Raw genomic sequence first — 26,519 nt, forward strand, 5'->3', positions numbered from 1 at the left:
CACTGCATTTACTGTTTGAAATGTGTTTGGTTTGTTTTGGTTTGGTTTTAAATATGTGTAGTATATTCATTAATCCCCAGAGCCCATGAGGGATTACAGACAAAATTGTCATGTTGGTTATTTCAAATGTAACGAACACTTACTGAGAATATTTTTCTGGCCTTGTCTAGCCCATTACTGAGGTGGGGAAAAGCATGAATATTCCTTCAGTGGAAGATAGATATTTCACATTTAGATGTTAAGTTATTACCAGACCTAACTAGAGAGCAGTTATGGTCAGGATTCACACACAGAGGGCCCTATGGAAAGAACCATCTTCACCCCTGGACACCTGAATATATGTTTGTCTCTAGCTGTGCTCATGGTCTATATCATTGAGGGTGGGATTCACCTCACTTAGGTGTAGCCAGCCTGAGCTGCAGGTAGTGTGATGCGTGGAGAGATGTGGGCTCTTCCTAGAGGTGATTCATTCCCACTGTCTCATGAAGTATGTGGGACTGCTGTTACGACATTTATTGCAAATATGCTTTCTGAAGGATGTAATGTGTCCCAATCAGAAGACCACAGTGCTAAGAGTCAGGAGAGCTGGCTTACCTCCTACAGTACTACATGACCATCACCAACTTACTTCAGCTATGTATGCCTTGATTTTCTTGAGTTTAACGGTGGATCTTGGTGTTCTCTGCTTTGAGATTTGAAGATAAAAAGAACACGCTGAGAATGAGATTAACATTTTCAAGAATGTGGTTTTATGGCCGACAGGCACAGCCGCTCCCCCATGCCTGTAATTCAGGATTCCACCAAGCTCCTAAATAAACAGTCACTTAGGATAGAATTCAGTATCTTTTAGTTTCAGTGTAATTAATTTTGTTAAGGTTATCACTGTAAGAAAATACATTAGGAAGAGAAAGGGCAAAGAGAAAGAGATTCAGTGTGTAGAATTACATTTGCAGAGAAATATTTAACCTGAGTCACCCAGCTTCTCCTTTTGACAAATAGTCTGCCTTGGGTGAGAGCAGTATTTTTCATTCTACTTCCTCTCTGTGGTGTAGGGAAGAAAGTGAAACAGCAAAAACCAAAACCTGTTAAGAGTTGAATCCTGTAATTGAAAGCAAATATGTGGGATAGTGAATATGGTGAGAGCCTTTTCATTCTAGGCAGTCGTCTTATATGTTTTCATAAGTTGGGTCTGAATAAAAATTTGAAAAGAGAGTATGGTATATTTAGTAAAGGAAAAAATGGTAAGTTAAAAATAGATATACTTTGTTATTAAAATCTCTACCATTGGAAAGCTTTTACAAATACTTTTGATTTTTTTCCTCACTGAAGTTACTTCAGAAATCTGCAAATTTCTATTTTCACTTGAGAAAGTAACATCATATATTCCCAAAGTAAATAAGTTCCCTCATTTTCTTCACTTTTGTGTGGCCTCACAACCATAAAAAGTTATTACTCAATTAGAAATGGCAATCAATTTCTAAACAAAACATCTCATAGGTTTCTTATTATAAATAGGATGTTTTATGGAGTAAAACAGCTGCATGAGTTTTCATTTCATTACAGGATATTGAATTTGATATTAAAATAGTAGAACTGCAAAACAAACTGTTCTGTGAAATTATCAGTGGTGGTTAACGATGAATGAAACTGAAATAAGATAAAATAAAAAGTATTCAATTCTCCCCATGTTCACCCTAAGCCTGACTTTCACTGGGTGAATATTAATACTTTAGAGAAAGCAAAGAAAAGATGTGGTAAATGATTTATGAAGGGAAAGGCAATCATGTGCTAACATGGGCTGAAGTAATCTGGGTGCTGGTCTTGGCTCTGACCCGGCATGCAATAGCTGGGGCTCTGCAATCCTTGCAAATGTTAGCGAAGTACTTATTTAAGTAGCCTCAGTTAAGTCATGAAGAATAATTGCTTTCCAGACAAGTAAGGGTTGCAGAAGTTGACCCTTATGTGACATTTTTCAAATCATTCGACTTCTCTTTCTCGGTGTCATCATCTGTGAGGCAAGAATAGCAATACATGACAGCACCCTTAGGTTCCCCAGGGAAGGAGGGGTAGACATAAAAACTGTTCTTTCTCGTAGCCTTTATCTTCCAAAGTGTTATGGCTTTTGATGCTTTTGTTTTTGAGCAACTTGAAATATCTCCTAAACAGCCTGATTTTCAAAGTAGAATGGAACCCTCCATTTGTGAAAAATCAATCCCTGTACTTTATCTCAAGCTAAGCAGCCAACACCAAGTAACCTCCAGTCATTTCTAAAAACGTAGACATAACGACCTGGAGGACAAATGCTGAAAAAATGGTATTCCACTGCTTGTGACAGGGACGCTGTTGGGAATGAAAGTCAGGAACAATCCAAAAATGGTAGAACTAGGTTAAGGAAAGGTATTGTTTTAAAAAAAGTGTAATTGATAACAAAAACATTACTAACCACAGTTTCTGGTTTATAGTGCCCACTGGAATAAAGGATCTGACGCTCTACCCTTTGGGACCTACTGCTGTGGTTTTGAGCTGGAACAGACCTTTCCTTGGGGTGTTCAGGAAATACGTTGTAGAAATGTTTTACTTCAACCCATCAACGATGACCTCTGAGTGGACAACCTACTATGAAATAGCAGCAACCGTCTCCTTAACTGCCTCTGTGGTAAAGTGACCATTACTGACTATTGCTTTCCCATGCCTGTGCAGCCCTGGCACCTTGTGACGTTTCTTTGCCCAGCCTTTCCTCCATGAATATGTGTATAGACCTTTAAGCCTGGCACATGTTTCCAGGCAAAGCAAAGAAAATGGCCAGGATGCTAGAGGCATTTTCTGTTATAAAGTAAGGGAATGCCAGCTGAACCATGCTAATAGATAGGAGATGAGCCTCTTTTTTGTTGACAAATGGGCATGTTCAGTAAGTCCAGAGGCAGCTTCAGTTTGTGGGTCAGTTTGTCAGTCAAGGCTTTAAAAATTACATCATCTTCTCCAGGGGAGTAGTCCAAAGCCTTATCTACATAATTAATATTGATAATATGGATGTGGGGCTTGCGGGCTAGTCTTGCAGTGTGCCTGCCATCTGGAAGGCTTAACTGCAGAGATGCTCTTGTGAAAATAGCCTTCATGTTTCTGAAGCTACAAAGACTTTTGCCAGGATTTCAACTAGGTGGAGACTAGAAGAACCCACACATGCATACACACACACGCATCTTTGCCAGACTGGGATTCGGCAGAAATAAAGTGAAATTTTCCTCTTCCTTTGCATGTATTCCTAGAGGTGAACAGATTTTATTCAGACTTCACCATAGCACAAGATAGCAAGAAATTTTAGCTGAAATTAGTTGTTTAGAAACTTATGAGTATGCAAAAAGGATAGCAATAACTTTTGCTGCATGTGAGAGCCATAGTGATTTACTGTAATTGATTTGCATAATACCATTTGTGGAGTCATTTTGGCTACAGCGGCTTAACTGTAATTGGGTGCATGACTGTAAATCTAGCACATAAATCTCCAGGGAAATTAAAAAAAAAAACAACTTACCAAATGAGTAATTAATATCTTGTAATCATGACTCAGCACAATTAGATTAATACCTGAGTGATCCGAGTCATCTTAGAAGTAATGCCATCTTCCAGATTTAATGTGGTTCACTAGAAAATGAGATGATAGCGTGCCTTACTGTGTCAAATCCTGTTCAAGGAAGGCAAGTTGGAATGCCTTTGTCTGAATTTCAGTCTGAAATGCAACAGTGCTGTATCGCAGCTAAAATGAGCATGTCTTAAAGAATAATTTTAAAGAGTAAGCCTGAATTAGAAAAAGAGTGTGTCGCTGTTCTTCTGTTATGGCATTTAACACACAGGTAGGTACTGGTGAACTTTTGTTTGGGTTCTCTAGCGGTGCTCCAGAGTCCCACCATGTCCCACAGATTTCCCTATGCTCTACTGACATCTCTGAGTGGTGTATTCTGGAGCAACAGTGTCAAGCCCAGTGAGAAAGCAGGGGAATCAAAAATCAAGCTATCTGACAGCTTAGATCCAAAATTATTTCCTGAAGGATTATCAGTTGGTGAGAACCCTTGGAACTGAATTTGCCCTTTCGCTCTGTTTAGTTGCTTTGTTCAGTTTATGCTATACATCTTATTTTAAAATTGTCAAAGCAATGCTAATATTTTCAATATTACACCAGGGGCATGTCAGAAGTCTGAGCATCTTCAAGGTTTTGGTGTTAATTGGATACAACTTTTTCTAAAAAGCATAAAAAGAATAGTCCACATATCCTATATTTGGATTGCCTTGTATTATCTGGGGAAAAAAGACCACTGCAAACAGCAGAGATCTGTAAAAATAGCAATTTCTAATTTGTTAAAAATTTTCATTATTTCCAATTTGCTTTTATTTTGAATTTTAAAAAAATCATGAGGCATTTCATTTAAATGTAAAATTCAAATATTTGAAGTGTTTTGTGCTGTCACTGGAAGTATTTGAATTTTAACTTAAATATTACATGCGATATTATAATATAAAATATATTGCATTTTATACTTCATTTATATCTCATTTGTATTTATATATAATTTATGTCTCATAAGTCATTTATGTTTCATTCATATTTCATTTATAATAAATGATAATACAAAGTGAAATACACTTTGAAAATTGGAAAAAATAAGCCTTTTGAAGTGACAATATCTGAGTCAAAAACATTGTTTCTAATTTATCCTCAAAACCCATTTAATCAAAATAGAAAAGCCTACATTTTTCCAGTTAAATATTCTGCCTTCATCAAATCAGAATTTTGTGACGAAAGATTCTTCTGCAGGAATCGTTCTCACCACCCTGGAAATCAATGAGAGGTTCCCGTGGCGGGTAGGACCTGGGACCACGTGCAGGTGGATAAGCAGCAGAGCCACCACAGCCGTGTTCGCTCTCACTGCACCGATTTTTGAATAAATTGAAATCCCAAAGCACAGAGGTTTCCACTGGAGCAAGAAATGGTCCCATGTGTGGGCACTAGATTTATAAATATTGTCATGTTTTATAAGTCCTGCCTTACACTGGTGAATTTTCTCCTGAGCCGCTGTTTGTCTTTTGTCACTTCATAGAGAATAGCTAACCTGCTGCCTGCTTGGTATTACAATTTCCGGGTCACCATGGTGACTTGGGGGGACCCAGAGCTCAGCTGCTGTGACAGCTCCACCATCAGCTTCATAACAGGTAAGCAGCCGTCTGAAAAGACCGTGGAAATGCTCCGGGGAGCAGAAGTGCTGAGAAAGTCCGACTTGGGTGTTGTCTTTCACCTGCAGATACTTGCAAGTTAGGGTACTTAGCAGCTAAATTTTGCGCTGTGCGTTTTTTAAGGAAAGCTCTGAGGACTGCTTTAAATTAATATATATAATTTTCCTATGCAAAGCACAGTGTCTGATTACTCCGTTCCAGTCCTCTCCATCAGCTGAATGCATGGCTCCAGTGAGGGCCACTGATTCCGCTTGTCGGTTACGACACTGTATGTTTTACACATTAAGAAGTTAATGGGTGAATAGTAACCTGAATTCTCAGGTTTGCTAATACTATGAAACATTTTTCCATATATTTTCAATGTTTCCAAATGCTTTTTTCTCCTTTTTCCCCCTCCCAGTATTCCACAGATCAGACCGTGACTGCACCTTAGCTAACACGGAGTAGAGTTCTGCCCTCTTAGGCAGACCGAGGCAGGTAGTGTGTTTGGTAGCACATTGTTCTTGTCCTCCAGCTTTGCCTTTCCTGCTGGGTGTTTATTGCTTGCTCACAAGGAGAGAAGGGTGCTCCTGTGATCAAGGCATTGCGCCCGCGGTTGGCCTTGGGCAGCTGTGTGGTGCTGGCAAGTCATTGGTAATCCGGATTCTCAGCTGCAGTAAATTGATATAACCACACGGATCGCCTTCTCCCAGTTGGGACCAGCCTTGCATTTAACACACGCCGTTGTCTCTTATCAGATACTTTGGGGTTGAATCTTCAATGTGTCAGATAGATCAGCCATAGAGGGAACAGCATGCAAGAGGTCCTGCTAGCGCCTTGCCACGTGTTCCTAGCATCCAGGCTGGTTAAGTCAGAGTTCCCTATTGAATCATTTTGCTTTTATGCACCGCTGTTTAGTTCACCTTGCCGAAGGTGATTGAAAGCAGTAAATAATTCAGATGCACCATGAGAGGAAATAAAATATGACTCGCTCTTCTTTTCTAGATGTAGAAATTAAATTATGAGGAAAATCAGCCTATGAGGTCCCAGCCACTCCCTCCAAAACAGATACTAGCCTAGTCCCAGATTTTCTTTTTGACGAGAGGCTGAAAGGATGTATCTGAGGAAGGAACTGAATAAGACCCGTTTGCAATGATGATTAATATAGTGCCTGTGCTCAACAGAGCCATGACAGAAAAATTATTAGTGGGTTAAGTCCTAGCTCCACCGAAGTCAGCAGAAATCCTCCCATCCTGAGATATCTGATCCCAAGCTACACTGCCGACAAATTCTGGTGCTTTTCCAGCATATCAGAAACTCATAGCACCCACTGGGGCCCTGTGAAGGGTCTCCAGGGATATTCATTGTCTCTTGGCATCAATCAACTTTTCTGTAGCACTATAAGGAAGCAATTTTCCAGCTGGTTGGTTGCTGCATGAGGGGAGAAATGTCTTTTCCAACCGATTTGGGTACCAGGTTCAGCGTTTTAGAGTGGAAATGTTCCAGTGGGGCCCTCACACATCAACATTGTGTCTCCAAAAACCTGCAGCAGCAATTAGGGAGATTAAGGTGGTTGTAAAATATAAGCTGTCATCAGGATCAGTCTGGATCTCTGGATGGGGAAAGTAGAGGCTGTTACTGCTATTAGATGAAAAACGGATCAACTCCCTAACTAGCAGATGTAGACGAAATCAGAAATGGATGAATCTCTTAGATAATGTCATCCATTTATGATTGGCAAAACCTCTCTTCAGAAAGGTCATCAGGTCTTAAGTGAAAATATCCAGAAAATATCCAACTGGAAAGTTGTACCAATGCTTAATTCCTCTTATTATCAAAGCTTTATCCTTTGTTTCTGATCTGAATTTTTCTAGTTTTAATATCCAGTCCATAATTCTTGTTACACTTTCATTGATTGAAGAGACACAAAGCCTTTTTCCCCTCTCTATACAGAATTTAGTTTCACTCTTTTCTGTTGATAAATTGCTTCCATTGAACTCTTCAGGTGCTCTCACAGTAAGGCAATTTCTCATGTTACTTTTTTCCCCACTCTGCCTCTCTAATTTTTACTGTCTTTACCAAAGTACGTGAAAACTGAAAGTGTAATACCAGCCTGCTGAATACTCCAACAGAGGCAAAATCAGCTCCCTATTCATTACTCTCCTGTTTGTGCATCTAGATGACTGCATTTGTTATGGCATCACACTGGAGGTCTGTGTTGATTTGCTTCTATTCTGTGGCTTCTCACTCCTTCCTAGGGTAGCTGCTTTCCAGAATTTATCATCTGGGAAGTGTTGTCTGCATGCCTTTTTCCTAAAGACTCAACTTTGCACCTGGCACTTTGAAATACATTTTGTTTGAACAGGCCCAGCGTAGGGGCCAATAATTCAAAGCACAGCCCTGTCCAAATCCTCTACTCCTCTGCCCGTTGCCATGGCTTGTCAGTGGTGCTTTTACTTTCAGAGTATTGATGAAAACATTGAATAGCAGTGGGCCAGATCACAGCATTTTAAGGGAAGAGTCCTAACAAAGAAATTTGATTTGATCAAATTACAAGTGCTTATCAATAGATGGTCACCATTGAGTGTGAGCATTAATTACACTCCTGTCCTCTGATTGCCTTATTACTTGAAATCTCTTCAGCTTTGTCCAGGGACTGCTGTCAGGCTAACTTGCGAGAAAGTGGCATGCCAATTTTTCATGTTTGCAGGTTTAAAATGTTTGTCCCCAGTAGGTGCTGCCTTTTCACTCTTTCAGGTTACCAGGGGACTGCAGAGTTCTTTATCACCCTCAGCCTCTTTCTTTCCAGAGGAGGAACAGATGGTTTTACGGAGCACTCGGTCCCTTTGTGCATAATTCTGAACAACGCTACCTCCTCTGCACAGGTTGTCAGGAGTTAAAGCAAAAACCAAAAACCAACCAAACAAATAAAAAAAAACCCTTAAATTTTAAAATGCTAAATAGAAGGTTTTGTAGTCTTCTTGACAGTACACCATCTATCAGTTTCTTCTGTGTAAAACTAGAAAGCTAACCTCTGCACCTGGAAGATAAGCTTGATTTTTTTAAAACAAAGCAGAAGGATCATCCGGCAGTTTGGGAGCACACCTTGCAGCAAGCTCAGGGCAGACAAACCATTTCCCTAATGCAGGATCCCACGGCTCCTGTGGATTCTATAGCTAGGCTGGGGCTTTACTGAACTGCAGTACCTGGAAGGAAAGGGTATTAGAAGAGACCAGATGATATATAGATCTCTCCCATGACAACTGGTCAGATGTCCCCAAGAGAATGGGGGATCCCAGAGACTTATCAGAAACAGCATTTGTTCTCTGGGGCTCCTGCAGCAAGAGTTGCACGCTGTTGTTTTAACGCAGGGAGAGATTGTGGTGCTGCCAGTGTTGCTGTGGTGACTAATGAGTTTTTAATGCCACCTGCTGTAAACAGCTGGATTTAAAGCAATCATAAGCAAGGGCACTTTAGACCACCACCATTTTCTTTTACAATGAGAATGCTTTCAGCTTTGGAGAAGCAAAAAGGGTAAGAAAGACAGACTGTTGGTGTTGGTGACTACCACCACGTCTGTCCTTGTTGTAAAGCTGCTGTCTATTGGTCCCAGGGATGCTTTCAGCTCTCACTTCGGGCCAGGTCAGCAGCGGGATGTCACTTCCTACAGCCTTTCTGGGCCACTCAGCTCCCGGTGGAACGTGGTGCTGGGGGAGTCGATCGTGCAAGCCCTGGCCCTTAGTCTCGTTTCACATATCGTGGATGTTTGTTGCCAGATACCTAAAGGAAACAGCTGTGTGCACATTAAGAGGGAAAGCATGTCATCAATATTTAGGTATAGGAGGAAATTATTATTAGTGTATAAGATTCATGCCAGTTGTGACCTTAAATTGTAAGGAATACACAACCCTTGTGTAGGGACGGACTGGGAACTACAGAAATTAAAAGAAGCATTACTTTAAAGATTTTATACTAAATAAGGTTGCTTGCTCTCAACAGCATAAAAGGACATTTTCAAGATTAATTTGAGAGAATAGTCTTACTAAACGTTTCTAAATGGCTCTAAATTGTCTGTGCATTATATTTGCTGCCTTCCTCAGCGATTACTTCAGTAAATCTGTTCTCTAACAAGTGTCTCGATGCAAAAGTCATAGAAGCCTTCGTGAAAGCAGCAGTGACATCTTGTGGCCCCTTCAAACAGACCCGAGCTCCGGGTCCACCCTGCGTTTCATCTCGGCTGCAGGGACCCGCAGCTGTGCTGGCACCCAGGGCTCTGGCAGTGGGAAGGGTCCTCTCGCCGGGCAGCAGCTGCCCTTGCACGAACACACTGGACTCAACGGGGCTTGTCCAGAGGAACATCAATCAGTCCGTATCGTTTTCCCTATGGCGCTCCTTTAGAATCTGCCAAGCACACAGATTCATACACTTCCCTATTTTATCCAGATTATCTCATTGTTATCACTTTGAGAGGGGGTTATGATCTTTACTAGTCGTTGACTTTCACTTTTGGGTCTCCACCAAGTTTTAACTTAAATCCTAACTGGGGACCTGCACCTACAAATCAGGCAATCAAGGTGAGCTGATCAGCTATACTCCCTCTGCAATAAATAGAGAGGCACCTCCAGGAGCTAATTCTCTTACTCATCTTAAGTACCTATTTTAGGAGGAGAGAAGTTGCTCTGGAGGTTGCTATCTTTCTTCTTGGACTGCACAAGGAGCCAAGGCTTTGCTGGCAACCCCAGCGCAAGACAAGCCATCGAACGGGCTGACGGGGCTGCGGCGGGGCAGTCTGAGCTGTGCAGCGCAGGGGATAGTGCCGGGCAGGAGCTGGGAAGAGGAGGGACAACAGCTGCTTCACCTAACACCTAATAATGTAGCTACCATATGCCTATAGACCAGACACTTGGTGCTTAGATGGCTGTCAGCTGACAGCTGCCTTCTGTGGTGGTGGGACTTTCACCCTGGGAACAAATAACTTTTCATGCAAAAAGATGTTCTTTGGAAAACTGCAGGTTTGGAGCTTTTCCTCCTAGGAAGATGCAAGCCTAGTGAAGAGAAGATTTTTTTTTCCTGTGGAAAAACTATCCAAATTATTCAGTGTGACAATTCTTCTTTATTTCTCACTGATTGTCATTTCTTTTCAGTGCTATAACAGAGTGAAGCAATATCTGAGGTTTTTAACTTGTCTTTGAATTCCATTTATAAATGTTGACTCAAAATATGGTTTGTATCAGCCAGTAGCTTCATGATTTTTTTTTTTAACTGAAAGTTTGCAAACAGAAATGTATTTTTGTTCCAAATATCTCCCAGATTAAAGCCAGTTTTCGTTTCTTTCAGCTAGCCCTCAAGTGCAGATGCTTTTACTAATATTTTCCGGCTATCTTTGTGATACTCTCTTCCCAACAGTATCCTTTGGCAGAAGTTTATTATTAGACTTGGTAATCAACTGTGTTAGACTCTGTAATACATTTGCCTTCTTCCTTCAGCACCAGTGGCACCCGAGATTACCTCCATAGAATATTACAACCACCTTTTGTACGTCACGTGGACCTATGGAGGAGATGGTGCTGACCTTTCTCATTCCAGGATGCTACATTGGATGGTCATTGCAGAAGGAAAGAAAAAAATCAGGAAGAGTGTAAGTATGAGTGGGAAAGGTGTCGCTCATCTCTCTTTATTTTTTTTGCTGAGTTGATAACTTTGTATCACAAAGTTTAAGCAAGTTGATTAAGATTGATAGAATCCTGATCAGTTAAAGTTATTTCACAGTGTTAGCATGCATTTCCAAAGACTGAAGCTCTCAAAACAGCCGGTGGACAAAATGATTCTATGGCGATCCAAGTGTTGACAATTTAGGCGAAAATTTAAAAATAGCTTATAAATTTATGAGCTGCAGACAGTAAAACATAAAGGGTATTTTTTAGTGAACAGATATGGTCTTTTCAATTTCTATTTAATAATAACCAGACTACACTACTGGTAGTTCATTCAGGCCAGGTACAATCACTTCCCATTTGCTGACTTTATCAAACAGACAGCCTTATAAATTATGTGTTTTTTATTTTCTGTTTGGATACAAGTTCCACTAACTGATGGGATGAGGATTTCACCCAGAATGTGTGCACTTCTTAGAAATCTTGCCAGATGTTAAGATGTGTTCTTGGCACATTCTCTTGAACTCTTTGCGCATATTTAAAAATCACTTAGAAAGAGAAATCTGGTGTTTCCAATTGTGGGTTAAAGTCATGCTGCTGCAGGGTACTGAGACGCATGTTTAACCTGAAGCAAAAGAGAAGCCCCTGGACATACAGTGAGAGGTGTTTGAAATAGTGGTGCGGGAATGTAAACAGCCAGCAATGTAGCTTCATACAGCCTGTGGTCTTCTACACCACTATTGATCTTTTAATCACTGATAGGGAGAAAGTGTCTGGTCCTTTTTGAGGGAAAGGTTTCCCTTCTACAGCTGAAGACTCAGCCGATGCTGAATTGGAAGTGGATTTTCAGCGTAAGTGCAAATTCATCAGCAATTTTCATTTGGGTTTTTATGGAGCACCCTAGCTTTCATTGGATTCCTAGTGGCTGCAAGAGTGCACCCATCTGGAGCTTGTTGCAGCATGAATCTAATTACGTGATTAGTACAACTGTTCAAAAACATAACATTTCTGAATAGCAGGAACTTTCAATATTTGGATCTTTTTTTCAAATGAGGAAGAAAACTCCACATTTTAATTTTTTTCCTACAAATAAAATATTCTAACAATTGAATTCTAAAAAAATTGTGCTGTGATATTCCTCTCTTCCTTCCAAAATCGTGTTCTCTGTAAGGTTATTATTCTTCCAGGAAAAATCTGATTCCTGTGCCATTCCACTTCATTGAATATGAAAATTTTAGATTAAATAAATATAAAATAAACATTGAATATGAAATTAAATTAAAATGAATATTGAATATGTAATTTTAGATTAAACAAAAGATTAAGACTAGAAGGTGTCTACAACAGAGTATATCTGCAAATAAAACTTCAAAACTTTAGGAATGTCTTTAGAAATGTTTGTCTTTATATTATTTTTAGGACAAGGGAACCCATAAAGTATTCTTTAGGAAATTCCTGCAACAACCTCTTTATAGATAACTTCTATGGTCCTGCTCATATTCGTAAATATGGGTACAGGCTTGCAGGCCTCAGGGTGTACCTGTGCTAAGGTTGTACCTAAGCTCTGTTAGTCACTTTCAGAAATGGTTTCCTTTAAAAATCATACTATATTGTAATCTCTTTATCTGATTTATTAAGATTGTTATTATGGTTGTTTTTCTTGTGGCATTATTAAAATAAATAGGTAACACTATCAGGCAATGATGACTTTTTCTTCCTACTATTTGTTTACTCCCCAAGACTCTGTAGAAGTTGGTCAGTTTTTAGAGAAGTGATGAAAATAATGTGCATAGTCCTGTTAGTCTTTGTTCAGAACGGTCTATCCCTCTTGGAAATGAAAACTTCAGTCCGAAAATTAAGTGACTATGAAAACCAGTATGAGATTCCTGAATATGCTCTTTGTAGATGCTCTGAAAACAGTGTGTTGCGGTATCTGAGTTCTGTGTCCTTCTCCATGACCCTGGAGAAATGGGGAGCTTACTCATCCCTAAAATAACGGGAAGAAGTTATTCACAATCTTTTGAAGCTCAGCTCAGTTTTGGATCATATCTGGTTTCAAACTTGCAGATGACTGCAAGTCAGACACCCTGAGGTCTATTGTCAAGCCAACAGGTCTCCAGGTAGGTGTTAGTCTTGCCCAGCTGGATTTAGTTTGCAGGTTCTTAGGATAGATAAAGGCTTGCCTATATGTGTCCTGTGTACTATTCTTAGAGATATCTGATCTGATTTAAATTCCTCTAACATTGCAATAGACTCAAATACATAGTTCGGTTAGCATTTTGCACAACTGGAAAAATCTAGATGTGAGAGTACTCTCATGGGTGTGAGGGAGATTTTCCTTCTTGCTTAGATTTTCACTGGTCATACAGAAAATACGGCCTAAGATTGTCTTCTCTCTGCATTGTGATATTCTGCCGAGCATTACGGCTTTCCACAGTTGGTGTCAGTGGGAACTGGTTCATGTAACAAGTCTAGAGTATGCAGAAGACATCTGCTGTGATGATTGTAGTATATCAAGTGACCAGATTAATTTTACAAGAAGGATATCTGTTTTAGGTCATATTTAACAGTTGGTGTCTGTAATTATTGTAGGTAACACGCAATGTGATGACTGCAGTGTTGAGCTTGCCTCCAGGGGACATTTACAATCTTTCAGTGACTGCTTGTACTGAAAGAGGCAGCAACACTTCCCTGCCCCAGCTTGTGAAATTGGGTAAGAAATGCTTGTTTGTAAATTATAAACTCAGTCCTTCTCTCATTTGACTGTAAAAGTAACTGTGTCAGCAGATTCAGCATCTTCCTCGTACCTGTACCTGTGACCTGTACCTGTGACCGCATTTCTTCTGCAAAGCTGTAGTTTTCACCTTACCTTGCTCTGAAGATTGTCTCATTCCCCTATGTGAAGCTACTCTCCTAGAATAGTGTTACTCAAGAGGAGCAAGAGTGGCAGAATCTGACTGTATGTGGAAGTAGGAGAGTGGAAATCGCTTAACGCTTCACTGGGAGAACAACTCTGCTTCGTATTTGCTTCCCTGAGGTCTCGAACACAGGCAGGTTTGGGAACAGCAACTCAGGCTTCACAGCTGAACTTTTCAATACAAAGCAGAACCTTCCTTGGTTTTGACAAGCCAATTTCTGGGTCTGCACTCTGCCACCTGGTCTGGTTTCCTCTCTCCTTTCTCCCTGGACATCTCCATAGTCTTCCAATACCAAAAATGTACCCTTAAATACAAATCAATGACAGTACTGTATAAAAACCAATCAGATTCATGGCTGTGGATCCCAGCATCATTATAAGAGAAATATGTGTAATCTACTCAAAGAAACAAAAAAAGACTTAAGAACTTCATCCTTTAGGTAGGACTTTAAAATATAACTTTCTGCCTAACATCTTCCTTTACCTGTGAGGAAGACTGGACACTACGCCATTATACCTTAAGAGATTTTACTGCGCTTTTGCACGCACATAGAATTGTTGAGCCCTAGGTACCTAAAACTGTGAAATTTTCAAGCGTGCCTAACTGCTTTTACAGGCATTAACTCCACTGTGAAGGTCGGTAAAGAAGAGTTAGTAATTTCAAACTGGATTATCTTCTCTACACGCGTAATAAAACTTTCCCGAGTGACAGTGAAAGAAGTGAATTTAAAGGACTCCATAACTTCTAATTGAATTAGAGGTCTTGAAGCAATCATTGTCTATTTGTCTTTCTCAATAGCTCTTACTCAAATCTCTTAACAGTTCTGGGGCAAGCAGTACAGCCATAAGAATCTGAAGTTCTACCAGGTCTTTTCACCAAAGGGAATATTTGAAAGATGTAGACAAATTCCATGGATTTTCCTCTTCCCTATGCAAGTCCTGTCCACTGTTTTCCCCATGCCCTGTGGCTGTGCACGGAGTTACATGCGTGTAACTCTTCGTTCTCAGGATTGAGTGGGTGGATGTGTGAGGGTGAGTATATCTCCCCACTACAATTGTCCAAATATTTCAGTGGAGTTTTTCAAAATATCAACTAGCTTTATCTTTCAGACAGGTCCACAAGTGCCATGTATTATTCATGTTGTACACCCTGCAGCCTACTTGTATCTTCTTGTTCTTTGCTTATGGACAGGCAGGCTCTTATTGCACCGGTATTGTTATTTTGCTCTTGCTCTTCCATTGACAACAAAGAGAAGGTGGAATGAATTCCGTTTTGATAAATCACTTGTAGACTTCTGGGTGTGGGTTTTTTGTTGGTTTGGGTTTTTGTTTTTGTTTTTTCTTTATGCTGTTTGCTCTTTGAATAGACAATAGTAAGGATATTTTACCAGAGGTTTTCCTTCTCTCTGTTTCTGAAGAGAACAGAGAGTGTTGTATGGGAGTTGTAATTAGCAGTAGTGGGAACTGACTGTAAGTGATAGACGACTCAGCACTTGGCAGTCACTTAAGCATTCCTGCCAAATGTTCTTCCCTCCATGATGTTTGCTTCATCCTGGCAACTTTCCACTTGCAGAAAAATCAAGCCATTTGCTGGAGGCAAAAGGAGGATTTGCTTGGGATGATGCCCAAATGCAAAACTCATGTTTTAATTGAGGCCATTTTTTACCTGGAGCGAAGGATGGAATGTGTTTCTGAATCCAAGAGCAGATATATGGGTGTAATTAAGGGAGAGGGACGCTTCCCTATGTAGTTCTGGGACAACATGTGCACCACAATCCCCGTGACACAGAAGAAGCCACGTGAATATGCCTCAGTCCCTACCCTGCTTTCCTCAATGCTCTCCCTAATGCCAATATAATCTTGGCAGCCTCCGACCCTAGAACACTGATCTGATTGTCTGAGGATCAGATATGTCTCCAAAATGTCTATAACAACTTGAGCAAGTCCTTTGTGCCAAGTTTTTTTGGGGTGAATCTTACACATCACGCCCAGGCTCCCGTGACAGCATCTCACAGAATGAGAATAACAAATTATTTGTGAAGGGAAAAAATAAGAGCAAAATGTTGTCGTACGTAGCACAGTGTATGTAGTGTGTCAGGATCCTGGAATCAGGTCATTGTTTGAGAATGACCACTCTTATTAAACATCCATAGGTTAGGAAATGTGAAAACTCTGGAGAACAGCTTGGAAATGTATAACCCAAACTTTGCACTCTCTGAAGGCAAACCAAAGGGGCCCAGGATGCCCGAGGCATTGAAAGCTAGGGATTGCCAGTTGTGTGAGGTCTTCAGGTTGAAAATCAGGATCAAGCCTTGGTTTTTAAATAATCTTGGGAAAAAAAGCACATCTTGTCTTAACACCATTGCCTAGGCTTTTTGCTGCTCTCCCTGCTCCTCAGGGTTTCGCCTCCTGTTCTCCTGTGCTTTCCGTACTCCAGGTTCGTTCAGGTGGGGTTGCAGTGAGGGGTGGCCTCCACTGGAGGTCAGCGTGGTCTCCTGCGGGCCGCTGCATGCCCAGCCACGCGGGTCCGCGGGTGGGGAGGTGGCCCCGGAGGGGACAGCCGAGGCCACCCCACACGGGACCGGGGGCGCTGGGTGCAGACCCTTGTCTGTGTTTCACAGTATCTCTGATGCCATCTCTCCCAGGAGACCCGCAATAGTCCTCCTGTCACAGGGTCTGCTCCTCTCCACGTAGGAACCTCAGTCCCTTGTATATGTTTGCCCATTGCCAGTTCATCCAGCACAATAGCCATGAAAAACAAAGCAATAGAATCATAGAATCATACAGGTTGGAAAAGACCTCTAAGTTCATCGTGTCCAACCGTCAACCCAACACACCATGCCCACTAAACCATGTCCCTAAGGGCCTCATCTACACGTCTTTTAAATACTTCCAGGGATGGTGACTCCACCACTTCCCTGGGCAGCCTGTTCCAAGGCCTGACCACTCTTTCAGTAAAGAAATTTCTCCTAATGTCCAATCTAAACCTCCCTTGGCGCAACTTGAGGCCATTTCCTCTTGTCCTATCGCAAGTTACTTGGCAGAAGACCCCCAAAATCTGGACCTCTGCCTTTGGTGAGGAGAGAAAACTCCTGCAGCTAACTAAAATGAGTGCAGACCCAATGGCCCTTACATGTTAGCCTAGAAAAAAAAAACAGCCTACAAGAGTTTTTTTTAAACTGCTAATTGACTAAATATTTCCTCTGCTATGATTAAATGAACCTAGACGGCCTTCGCTTGTAGGAAGCTGCTTCTTTATCATCTCCTGGGGAAGGCCTTGTGAAGCAAAGCTTTCTCAGGCCAGAAGTGTGGCTTAACAGGTGGACAGCCATCTTCTCCCGAAAGAGCTTCTGTTAACATCATTCTATTAATAAAACACGCTGATCATCCTCAAACAAGGGCTCTGCTGAAAAGGGAAGTGAAGTAATTATCCAACTGTCCAAATAGAGAACAGTTTAAATAGAGAAGAAAAACCAAGACACTTCATCATCTTCCCATTTTACAGTGGTAGTTTATCATCATGAGAGGCAGGGCTTTACATTGGCAGGCTTTATCTGAAGGAAATGAAAGATAGAAGGGCATCAGGCATTGCTTTCGTTTTAGTTCGAGGCTTCCTCTTCTCAGTGGTCTGGAAACTTAACGATAAGCTTAATAAAAGGAGATTTTTCTCTTAACCAGAACCAGCCCCTCCAAAATCACTGTTTGCTGTCAACAAGACTCAGACCTCCGTGACTCTGCTGTGGGTGGAAGAAGGAGTGGCTGATTTCTTTGAAGTCTACTGCCAGCAGGCTGGATCTGGTCAGGAAACAAAAGTCCAGGTATGTAAGTGTCTCTTCTTTGGTTTCTGCTCTTCATCTCTGAAACTGAGACTGGGCCTTACATCTTTCTGGTTTGTTGTCTGCTGATTAGCATTTGTGTGTATAAAGCCCAATGACATTTTATGCTCAGGACACAGGTAATATCGTTAAACCAATGTGGTAAGGTGGTTCAGAATTAAACCTTTAAAAGCTAAACTACTAAAGCATTTCAAATACTAAAATATTTCATTATTTTGCAATATTCAAATTGGCTTCTGTCTTATTGGTGAAATTGTAACTGGTTGGACAGAAGCTAAGTGCATCCAACAGGGTGTCAGTCTTCGGCTAGTCATGAAAATCGCTCCAATATACCATGCAAAACCTAAAAGGCCACAAAACTAAGGGAATGTCAATGGAGAGGAAGGGAAAAATGGTCCGGTAGCTTGATAAGACATATTTAGATGCCATGAGATCTTTTATACAGCATTTAATTATTTCTGGCTTGCTTTATTTCTGATTTTGAGAACTGCTTATTCAAAGAGTACCTTTATGCTGCAAATGTAGCTGCTTCTCAGGCATTTTGTCTCTTAGGGTATTTCCTACAAGACCCACCTTCTCAGTCTCACAAATGAACCTCCTTTTCTCTCTGTCCAGTTAGGTGCCTGTGCTCAGAGGCCACCTGAATATCTGAGTGTTTAGACTGGTAACGTTCAGTGAAGAATAGAGCAGTAGCAGTTTTAATTCCTTGACATTCAATGCTGTGCAACATATGAGGCTTACTTTGTGATTTAGCTGATGGTATAGTGAATCACTGTGATTACATGCCATGAAACATCATTCTTTCATGTGGACTGTCACACATAATGGGGAATCATTCAGAAAAAAATAAAAAATAACCCACTCAGACCACTGATTATCCCAAAAGAGACATATACACTCTTTAATCCTATGGAAGACTAGTTTGAATTATTTAATATTCTTTTTAAATTGAGAAGGGCACTGACTAAAGGAAAAAAACCAAATGTTTAAATGCACTTTAATCTTTTGGATAGTTTGGGTTCCACATCTAGATTCCTGCTTTTTCACAGTGAGTAGCTAAAGATTGTGAAAACATTATCCACTTAGCAGAGATTCAAAATAATGGTGTAATCAGGCAAGGAAGGTACCACAGGATTTGCAGCTTTAGTGCAGAGCAGATCTGTTTTAAGAACATCAGGAAAAGACTGCTCCATTTGGCAGGAGCTTCAGGGGGTGTCTTTTTTGTTTATATGAACATCTGGCACTGGAAATGCACAGAGGTTGTCAGCTCACCTCTCATTAGATTCATCACTCTCTTTTCTGTCTCTATGAAAAAAGGAGAATGGCTCCTTTTTGAACTGTAAAAAGGGATGCTTTCCCATTAGACTGGTGAAAATTCTTTACTTGTGATTTTCCGTGCTAATTACATGAACATTTTTGTCCCTTTCCTCCATTTTTAAATCAGCAAAATGAAAAGCAACAGCTTTCCAGATTTGAACATCTTGGGTTTTGCTTGACTGATTTAAATTTCCCAGAGGGGAAAATGGAAAACATCCAACCAAGTTCAATTGCCAAACTGTGGCCCCTCCTTTCAGCTCAGGGAATAAAAGTCCCCTCCCTTACACTCATGTACATCTGATTTCATCTGTGTGACATACCTCAGAATTGCACTGCAACAGGAACCCTTGCTAGTCTAGAAGGAGCCCATGAATGACAATAGGCCACTGCAAAAATCCAGTGCTTGGGACTTGTTATACAGCATCTTGCACATCCCATCCGGAGCGAGTTCATTCATAAAACTTCTTGTTCCCTTTCTAAACCACTGGCTCAGTGTCCCTATTTTCGCATCTGCAACCCACCCTTGGTTTTGTTGGAGAGTACAGAAAACCTTCTGAGGACCTATATCTTTAAGTCAATGCATACGTTGTATTTGTTTTCTTTTGCCATATCAACATTTATGAAACACAATATTGTTTACCAGGGACATAGTAATTAAAACATTGTATTAAAATGTTATGTAAAGAGTTTCTACTACTAAGAAAAACTGAGGTGTGAGGTACCTGATCACAGTTATTACCCAAAAGCTTTGCTCTAGCTTTGTTTTTCACCTTGGCCATGTGAAAGGCTCATAATTCTTCACGTCCAGAGGAACTGCCTCAGGGGTAGAGATGACACATATTCATACGAGGGTGCAGAGACTGTGACTACCTTGGCCACACTTTCAATAAAAATAACTTTATTTTCCTCCTGCCTATATGGCTTAGTAACCAGAGCTCATGAGCTCTGCCCACCTCTGGGGATGTCCTGGGGGTCGTAGCACCTTCCCCCACCATGCATGTGCCTGACCAACCCCCTGCAAGGCACCCTCTGCCCTGCCCAAGGGGCCCTGGGGCTCCCTGGGGTGCTCTGGGCTGTTCCTGCTGCAGTTTTCACCCCTGTTCCTCTCCCCTCTTCTGCCAGACTACCTGCCTATTTTCAAGGGCAGGCCTTGGTTACCTTCCCTGAGTTTTGAAGTGCTGGTTGCTTTCGCTAGATCCGACTTTACCTGGTCAAACGTAGGGGTGGAGAGGGGAGCACCCATTTGTGCTCTTGCGTTTACAGGAGAGACAAACTTTTGTGTATTTTTCCCCATGTCTGCAGGAACCTGTCACTGTCTCTTCACACGTAGTGACCATTTCTAGCCTGACCCCTGCCACTTCCTACAACTGCAGTGTGACCACCTTCAGCCACAATAGCCCCAGCATCCCCACTTTCATTGCGGTTTCCACCATGGGTAAGCAGCACTTCCCTGCTTTCTTCTTCCTCCTCCAGCTACAACATCTGTTTCTCCTTGCTTTCTAAAGCTGCTCTCTGTAATGCTGGCCCCAGGGGTTGTTTGTATCATGGAAAGGATGCCAGATGTGGATGGGATGGGGAAGCAGCTTTAAAAAGTTCTTAGAAAAATCCCCACTGGGAGAGTTGACTTGGAAAAATATAAACTAGAGGCTCAGTTCTCTACTGGGTTTTAGAAATCAGGGACCTAGTTTGTGGTGTCAAGACTGAACATCAGGGTACTGCCTGATGACATTTATGGAGAAAAATGTCTTCTCAGCCAAGCCCAAACAAGAGGAAAATCACATTTATAAGCTGCTAAGGGAAACAATCACTTTCTGCTTTCAGTGAAGAAGTGGAGATAGGGTGAGAGAGGAGGAGAAGGGCCACTGCAGGATCTTTAGCAGTCACACCCCGAAGGGATAGCTCCTGATGGGGGCTTCCTGGGCACGTCATGAAGCCTGACTCTGTACGGCTCTGAAGAAAAAATGTCAGTGTTGAACTGCCCAGAGCACCGGACTTTTCTTTAAAATCTCCCTTTCAGAATGATCAGTGCCACCTCTGCTTAGTTAGGGAGTTGTGTAGCTTTAGTCACTGGTCCTATACATCATACACCACTCCATGCTGGAGTTCAGTGTCTGATACTTAACTTAAAAATCTCTATGATTTTTAAACTAAAAAATGCTTCTCTAGACAACTCTGGATGTAAAGTTATTCTCAGCAAGTCAAGCAGAGAGGGTTTCTCATATAATGAGCAGAACAAGATATCTGCTCTCATAGTAGTACAGTCGATAAGCATGTAATATGCAACAAAAATAAATCAAGGTTTTGTTATTAAATGTTGATTCCAGCTCTTATTTAAAAAGAATATTTTGTTAAAATTTATTTGCCAAAGTAATTCAATCAATTTCATCCCAGTATATTGCAGAGCCTCAGCCTGTTATTTTGCTTTTGGGTTAGGAAAGGTATTGATTATTGTTGAAGAACAACTTCAGAGTTGAAATGTGCTTTGGAGACTTAGATGATGATGAATATCTGTATTTTATATTTCCTTCACCTTTTTCTCTTGTGTTATGAATGTCAGTTAAAAAGGAAAAGAAAATCAGAACATGCCAAAGTTTAACAAAATGCCAGAGTGAAGTCATTTCCCCACAGAAATTTTATGAGCAATAACTAGTCAAAACCTCCCTTTATCCCTAGCGGTAGATTTTTCTCTCTGTAACACTCCAGGCTGAATGAGATCAGTTCAGAAAAATAACACTATCAACATTCAGGGAAAAAAAAAACCAAACTGCCAGCGCTTCTGAATTGAATAACCAAGAGTCCTTCTTTGTATGTACAGTCACCGAGATGAATCCCAACGTAGTGGTAATCTCAGTGTTAGCCATCCTAAGTATCCTTCTGATTGGGCTGCTGCTGGTGACTCTTGTTGTACTCAGGAGAAAACATCTACAAATGGCCAGGTAAGTCCAGATTTATGCTAATTCCAAAAATTTCAGACAACAGCAAACACATTATGACAATAGTTGCAAATGAGGATGCTTGTGTGCACGGGTGCTGCTCAAGATGCTTGTGAACAGGATACCTTCAAAATAGTTGTCTTGCTGCTGTTTAGGAGTAGCATGTCTTCTCCCTCTATCTACTTTCATCCCTGACCTGAGTTATAAGCCTCAACCTTTGTCTCATTTTGAGCTTTGCAAGATTGGGTCTATAAGAAGTGCAATCACTTTTTACAAAAGTGTTGTGTCAGGAACCTAAAGGATAATTAGGGTCTGAGACAACTGGGCATAAGCAGGGCATCAAGATGCTTTGCAAATCTTTTATATGGTTTGGAACAGGAGATTTTCCATATCAACAGATAAGATGGTTTTTCATCAGGTCCAGGATGCTGCATTTCAGAGGCCACGTAAGGCCTGAGCCGTGGCAGCCAAACCCCTAGGATGAGGGAGGATGTGCCCAGGGCCCTGAGAGTCTCTCTCTAGAGCATTTCCCAGTCTGCCCCCAAATCCCGGTCTTCCAGTTGTCCAAATTCTGCATTCATACGGGCTTCCTTCCTATGGGAACTGCAGCATGGGAAAGAGCATATGGGCTCACCTGGATCTTGTCTTTCTATGCAGTCAGGATGCAGCCAAATATACACTGAGACCCACAAATCCAGAAGGGATCTCAGGTCCTATAACATTAATGAACCCAATTTGTTGTGTCATACAGATGAAGGGAAGAATTATCTTGTAGGAGTAAATCTTTTTTTTACAGAACCTGCGGTTCCTTCAGCTATCTGCACCAATCATTTGTTCCTGAATATTGAAATTCAATTTCCTTTTCCTTGAGCTCTTACCCGTAACAGTTCACTTTAATGTAGGTTATGCTATGGCCTGAGTGAACTGTGGAAGTTTTTCCAAACCCTCGATATGTGGCTCACCTGTTGGTTTTGGAAGTGGCCTGGAGTCTTCATCCTTTTATAATCTATGTAATATGTTTTATATTAATTTACTGTCCTGTGTCAAGAAAGGAAATGATTTCATGTAAAAGAACGTATGTGAAGAATCTTGCACTTGGCTACCTAGCAGACACTGCATTTTATGTGTCATGTCTTCGCTGTGTATTCTGTGCAACAGATGACCCCATCACACATATTTTGCAGGCTATCTCTTTCAGTGAACATTGTGTGGTTTGTCCTTTTACATGTAACTGGCTCTGTGAAAAATGCCAGCTAAATTAATTCTCTTTCCTATTTAATTACTGTGCAGGCAGCCCAAAGCTTTTCCTTTTTCTCTTCATCACTGCTTCTAGCCACAGAAGATAAAAACCCCAGAAGGAAATTAAAAAAGTAAATCCAGTAAGAAGCTGCAAGCAATTGTTTGTTTAAATCAAGGAATCGAAAATAGTCAAGTCAGTTTATAATGGACTTGTGATAAATTCACTGGAATGTTATTCAGGAAATTCAGGCCTTTTCCACAATTATTTTGTGAACTCAAAATTACCATGATCCTGTCAAATGGAGACAATTATATATCTTCTCCTTAGAGTTGGGACAATGAATATTTAGTATAGAAAGACAAATATTTAGCATGTGTATGGAGGCCAGCATCTAGTGCTAGTGCCAGACTATAGAAAGCCCAAATCTGGACAGAAGACGAGGCCTATTTGCGATATTTATTAGCAACTTCTCCCTTGTTTCACTCTTTTTAAGCATCATTAGGAAACCTGTTCTCAGGTGGTGTTGAACCTTTATTGGGTTTTGACGACTATGTTAAGGGACTTCAGTTATGTTTATCACAGATTATCACAGACCTAGTCACAGATGTGAGTCTTCAGCACTTCTTCGCAACTCCGAGAGTTCTCTGTTAAATCAACGTCATTGCAAGTGTTGTGAATCCAAAAATGGTAACTTTGTACCCAATGGTCTTCCTGAAACAGGGAGTGTGGGGCTGGAACCTTTGTCAATTTTGCATCTTTAGAGAGAGATGGAAAGCTTCCCTATAATTGGTGAGTGTTTGAAGAAAAGCTTTTAATTATGTTTTTCCCATCTCTGCTTGTTGGCAAATATAATCTTTAATCTTAAGTGCTTATTTTTTATGTCATCTTTTTATAAGATAAAACTACTATAACTGTTATTTTAGTATTTTATTTCTTGAATGATGACTCAAGACTATGTATTCTGTCACCTGCTATTTTTAGTAGGGAATGATGTATATACATGTCAACCAAGTTGCATAGATGTGTTTTGGGAGGATGTTTTTCTTCCTTTCTCTTACAGACATATTTCCTAAAATAACACAAGTGTAGCAACTTGATCTATAAATCCATTAGCACTTCCATAGAGATACATTTACATCCAGAAGTAAGCTTGCCTGTAGATGACCAATTAGCAACTGTCTTCATGCAGTGCCAGTAATTAAATTTTCCTTGCATTGCAAGACAAGGACAAGCCAACTCAAATGTTTACTGTAACTTAATGCTCAGTGCTGTTGAAAAGACTCGAAAAAAAAACCATATTCTTGCTAGTCTAGAAAACCAACTACAGGAGTTGCAGGCACTCACTGTGGACTCCAAGCCATCACTGACACCGTCAGCTGAAGAGAAGTATTTGAACAAAGAAAGTCTGTAGGATTAGCTTTTATAGAAGCAAAAGGGCTCTGAGAGCTACCTGACTGGCACCAGTGTGGTCATGTCCATTCCTATTTTAATAATCAAATGGGTGCTAATGACTGACTCAAGGTTTACTGTTTTGTTATTAGCAATCTCTGAAAAAAACCTCTTATCTTTCAAGAAGTCCAAACACAGATATTTAAAAGCATACTGTCAGCCGCATTCCAGTATGTAGGGAGAAAAAAATATGCGCCCTGGTTTTACACCCCTGGTCAGCTTTGTTGACAGCCAAGAAGTTGGAAAGAGGAGTTGGTGCACAGGGAACTGCTTCCATGATCTCATAGGACGCAGCCTGCCAGCAAGGATGGGATTAAATGGATGGACACTGCACCACAACAAGCCTTTTGCCAACAAGCATGCAAACTGAACTAACAAGCCCAGCAAATCTTGTCAATACCTCACTGTGCTGCTAATTAACTGGATATTAAACAAGCGTCACTTGCTTGGTTTAGCTTTAATAGCAGCCAGCTGTATGCAGTACAAACTAATCTCTCTTTCAGCTTCTCTTGCTTGGACTGTATTAATGGTAAAGAAGGCAGAAGATCAAACACTCATGTTAATTAGATATTCAAGCTTGAATCAAATGATTAAACTAGCAACAGATGTTATTAAAACCATAAAAGGCTTTTTTATGGGAAGGGGAATTAATTAATAGGTTTGGATGTGAAAGTAAAGGTTGTTTGATTTAGTATATGTGTATGTATGTGTGTGTGTGTATATATATGTGTGTATATGCATATATGTATACATACATAAATTATGTTATAAAAATATAAATTGGGACAAATACTCCTGCTTAATATCTCCACAAATTTTTGGTAACTGAAGGCAGTGTGCCCTAATCTTACAGTCCTGACTTCTCTGAGAGTTAGTAAAGATATCTTGTTTTGTGTGTCTCTGTTGTCTAATGTCAAGAGCAGATTCATTGTCCATCCACGCAGCCAAATGGAAAATACGGCCCTAAAGACAGGTGGAAGAATTAAGAAACCCATTTTGCTTGGGGTCATTCCAGGGAACCTAGTAAGGGAGCTATGGGTATATCCCATCCCATACCCTCAGCTCAGCAGAGTTTTCAGGATTTGAGCAATATCTGCATCTCTTTCTTTTAATTAAATAAAATTGTTCAGTACACCTGAGCTGACTGAAAGACTATATAATTCCAGGAAAACAATATTGTATTTTTTGGGCAATTACTTATTTTTCATATATTGAATGAAATCAATTGGTTTAGATGGCGGAGTTCCTAATCTCTGAACAATATAAGTAGGTCTGCAAGCACGTTAGCCTGTGATTTGATGAAGTGTGGAAATTTCTCATGATGATGAAAGAAGACCCAGGCTTGAATAATTGCTTCTGCCTCTGTAGGCAAAAGGAAGTTTTGAGGCAAAACCTCACCTGGAGTTTCCCAAAGGAAAGAGGAGTATTCCAGCAACATCATCAAATCTAAGCCTAATGAAAACCTCTCTGTGGCACCAGAGATCTGCTTATGGAAAACCAAATTTCATCCTTAGTCCAGTCCCATAGAAACCCTAAGGCCCTGATGCTGCAACCACTATGGCATATGATTAACTAGGAAGGGCTCCCACTTCTGGCTGACCCACACAATCCCTACCAACGCCTGGGGAAGGTGCCCTGCAGAAACTGCGCTGCCCATTTTCTCTTCAGCAGCAAAACGCATTAAAGCATAACTTGGAGTTTTCACTGCGTGGGCAGAAGTTTTCCACCACTGGTTGGAAGATTAATATTAGAGATGATTACATTTGATGTGACTTGCTTATCAGGGAAAACACAGTATCTACCGACGTCATAAGAGCCAAGTGTACTGAAAAAGGGAATTTCACTTTGTGGTTCCTCTTTAGAACAGTTGCAGAAAGATGGTATTGCTTTTAGGACAGCAGATTTTCTGATGGCGGAAAAAACACACTGAGGGTGTATTTGGCAAGAAATCCTGCTACTGGGGCAATT

General features: G+C 40.7%; 1 protein-coding gene across 1 annotated transcript in view; it reads left to right on the plus strand.

The window, feature by feature from the left end:
• Positions 1-26,519, plus strand: part of PTPRO (protein tyrosine phosphatase receptor type O) — a 66,771-nt gene that overhangs the window by 20,088 nt on the left and 20,164 nt on the right. The window contains exons 9-16 of the mRNA XM_075141712.1: positions 2,463-2,656; positions 5,094-5,205; positions 10,692-10,843; positions 13,452-13,572; positions 17,455-17,594; positions 20,232-20,364; positions 21,745-21,865; positions 23,823-23,891. Of these exons, the coding sequence (XP_074997813.1) occupies positions 2,463-2,656; positions 5,094-5,205; positions 10,692-10,843; positions 13,452-13,572; positions 17,455-17,594; positions 20,232-20,364; positions 21,745-21,865; positions 23,823-23,891 (1,042 nt within the window). The remainder of the gene's footprint in view (positions 1-2,462; positions 2,657-5,093; positions 5,206-10,691; positions 10,844-13,451; positions 13,573-17,454; positions 17,595-20,231; positions 20,365-21,744; positions 21,866-23,822; positions 23,892-26,519) is intronic.

This window comes from Calonectris borealis, chromosome 1 (genome assembly GCF_964195595.1).
Source record: "Calonectris borealis chromosome 1, bCalBor7.hap1.2, whole genome shotgun sequence".
Lineage (NCBI taxonomy): Eukaryota > Metazoa > Chordata > Aves > Procellariiformes > Procellariidae > Calonectris > Calonectris borealis.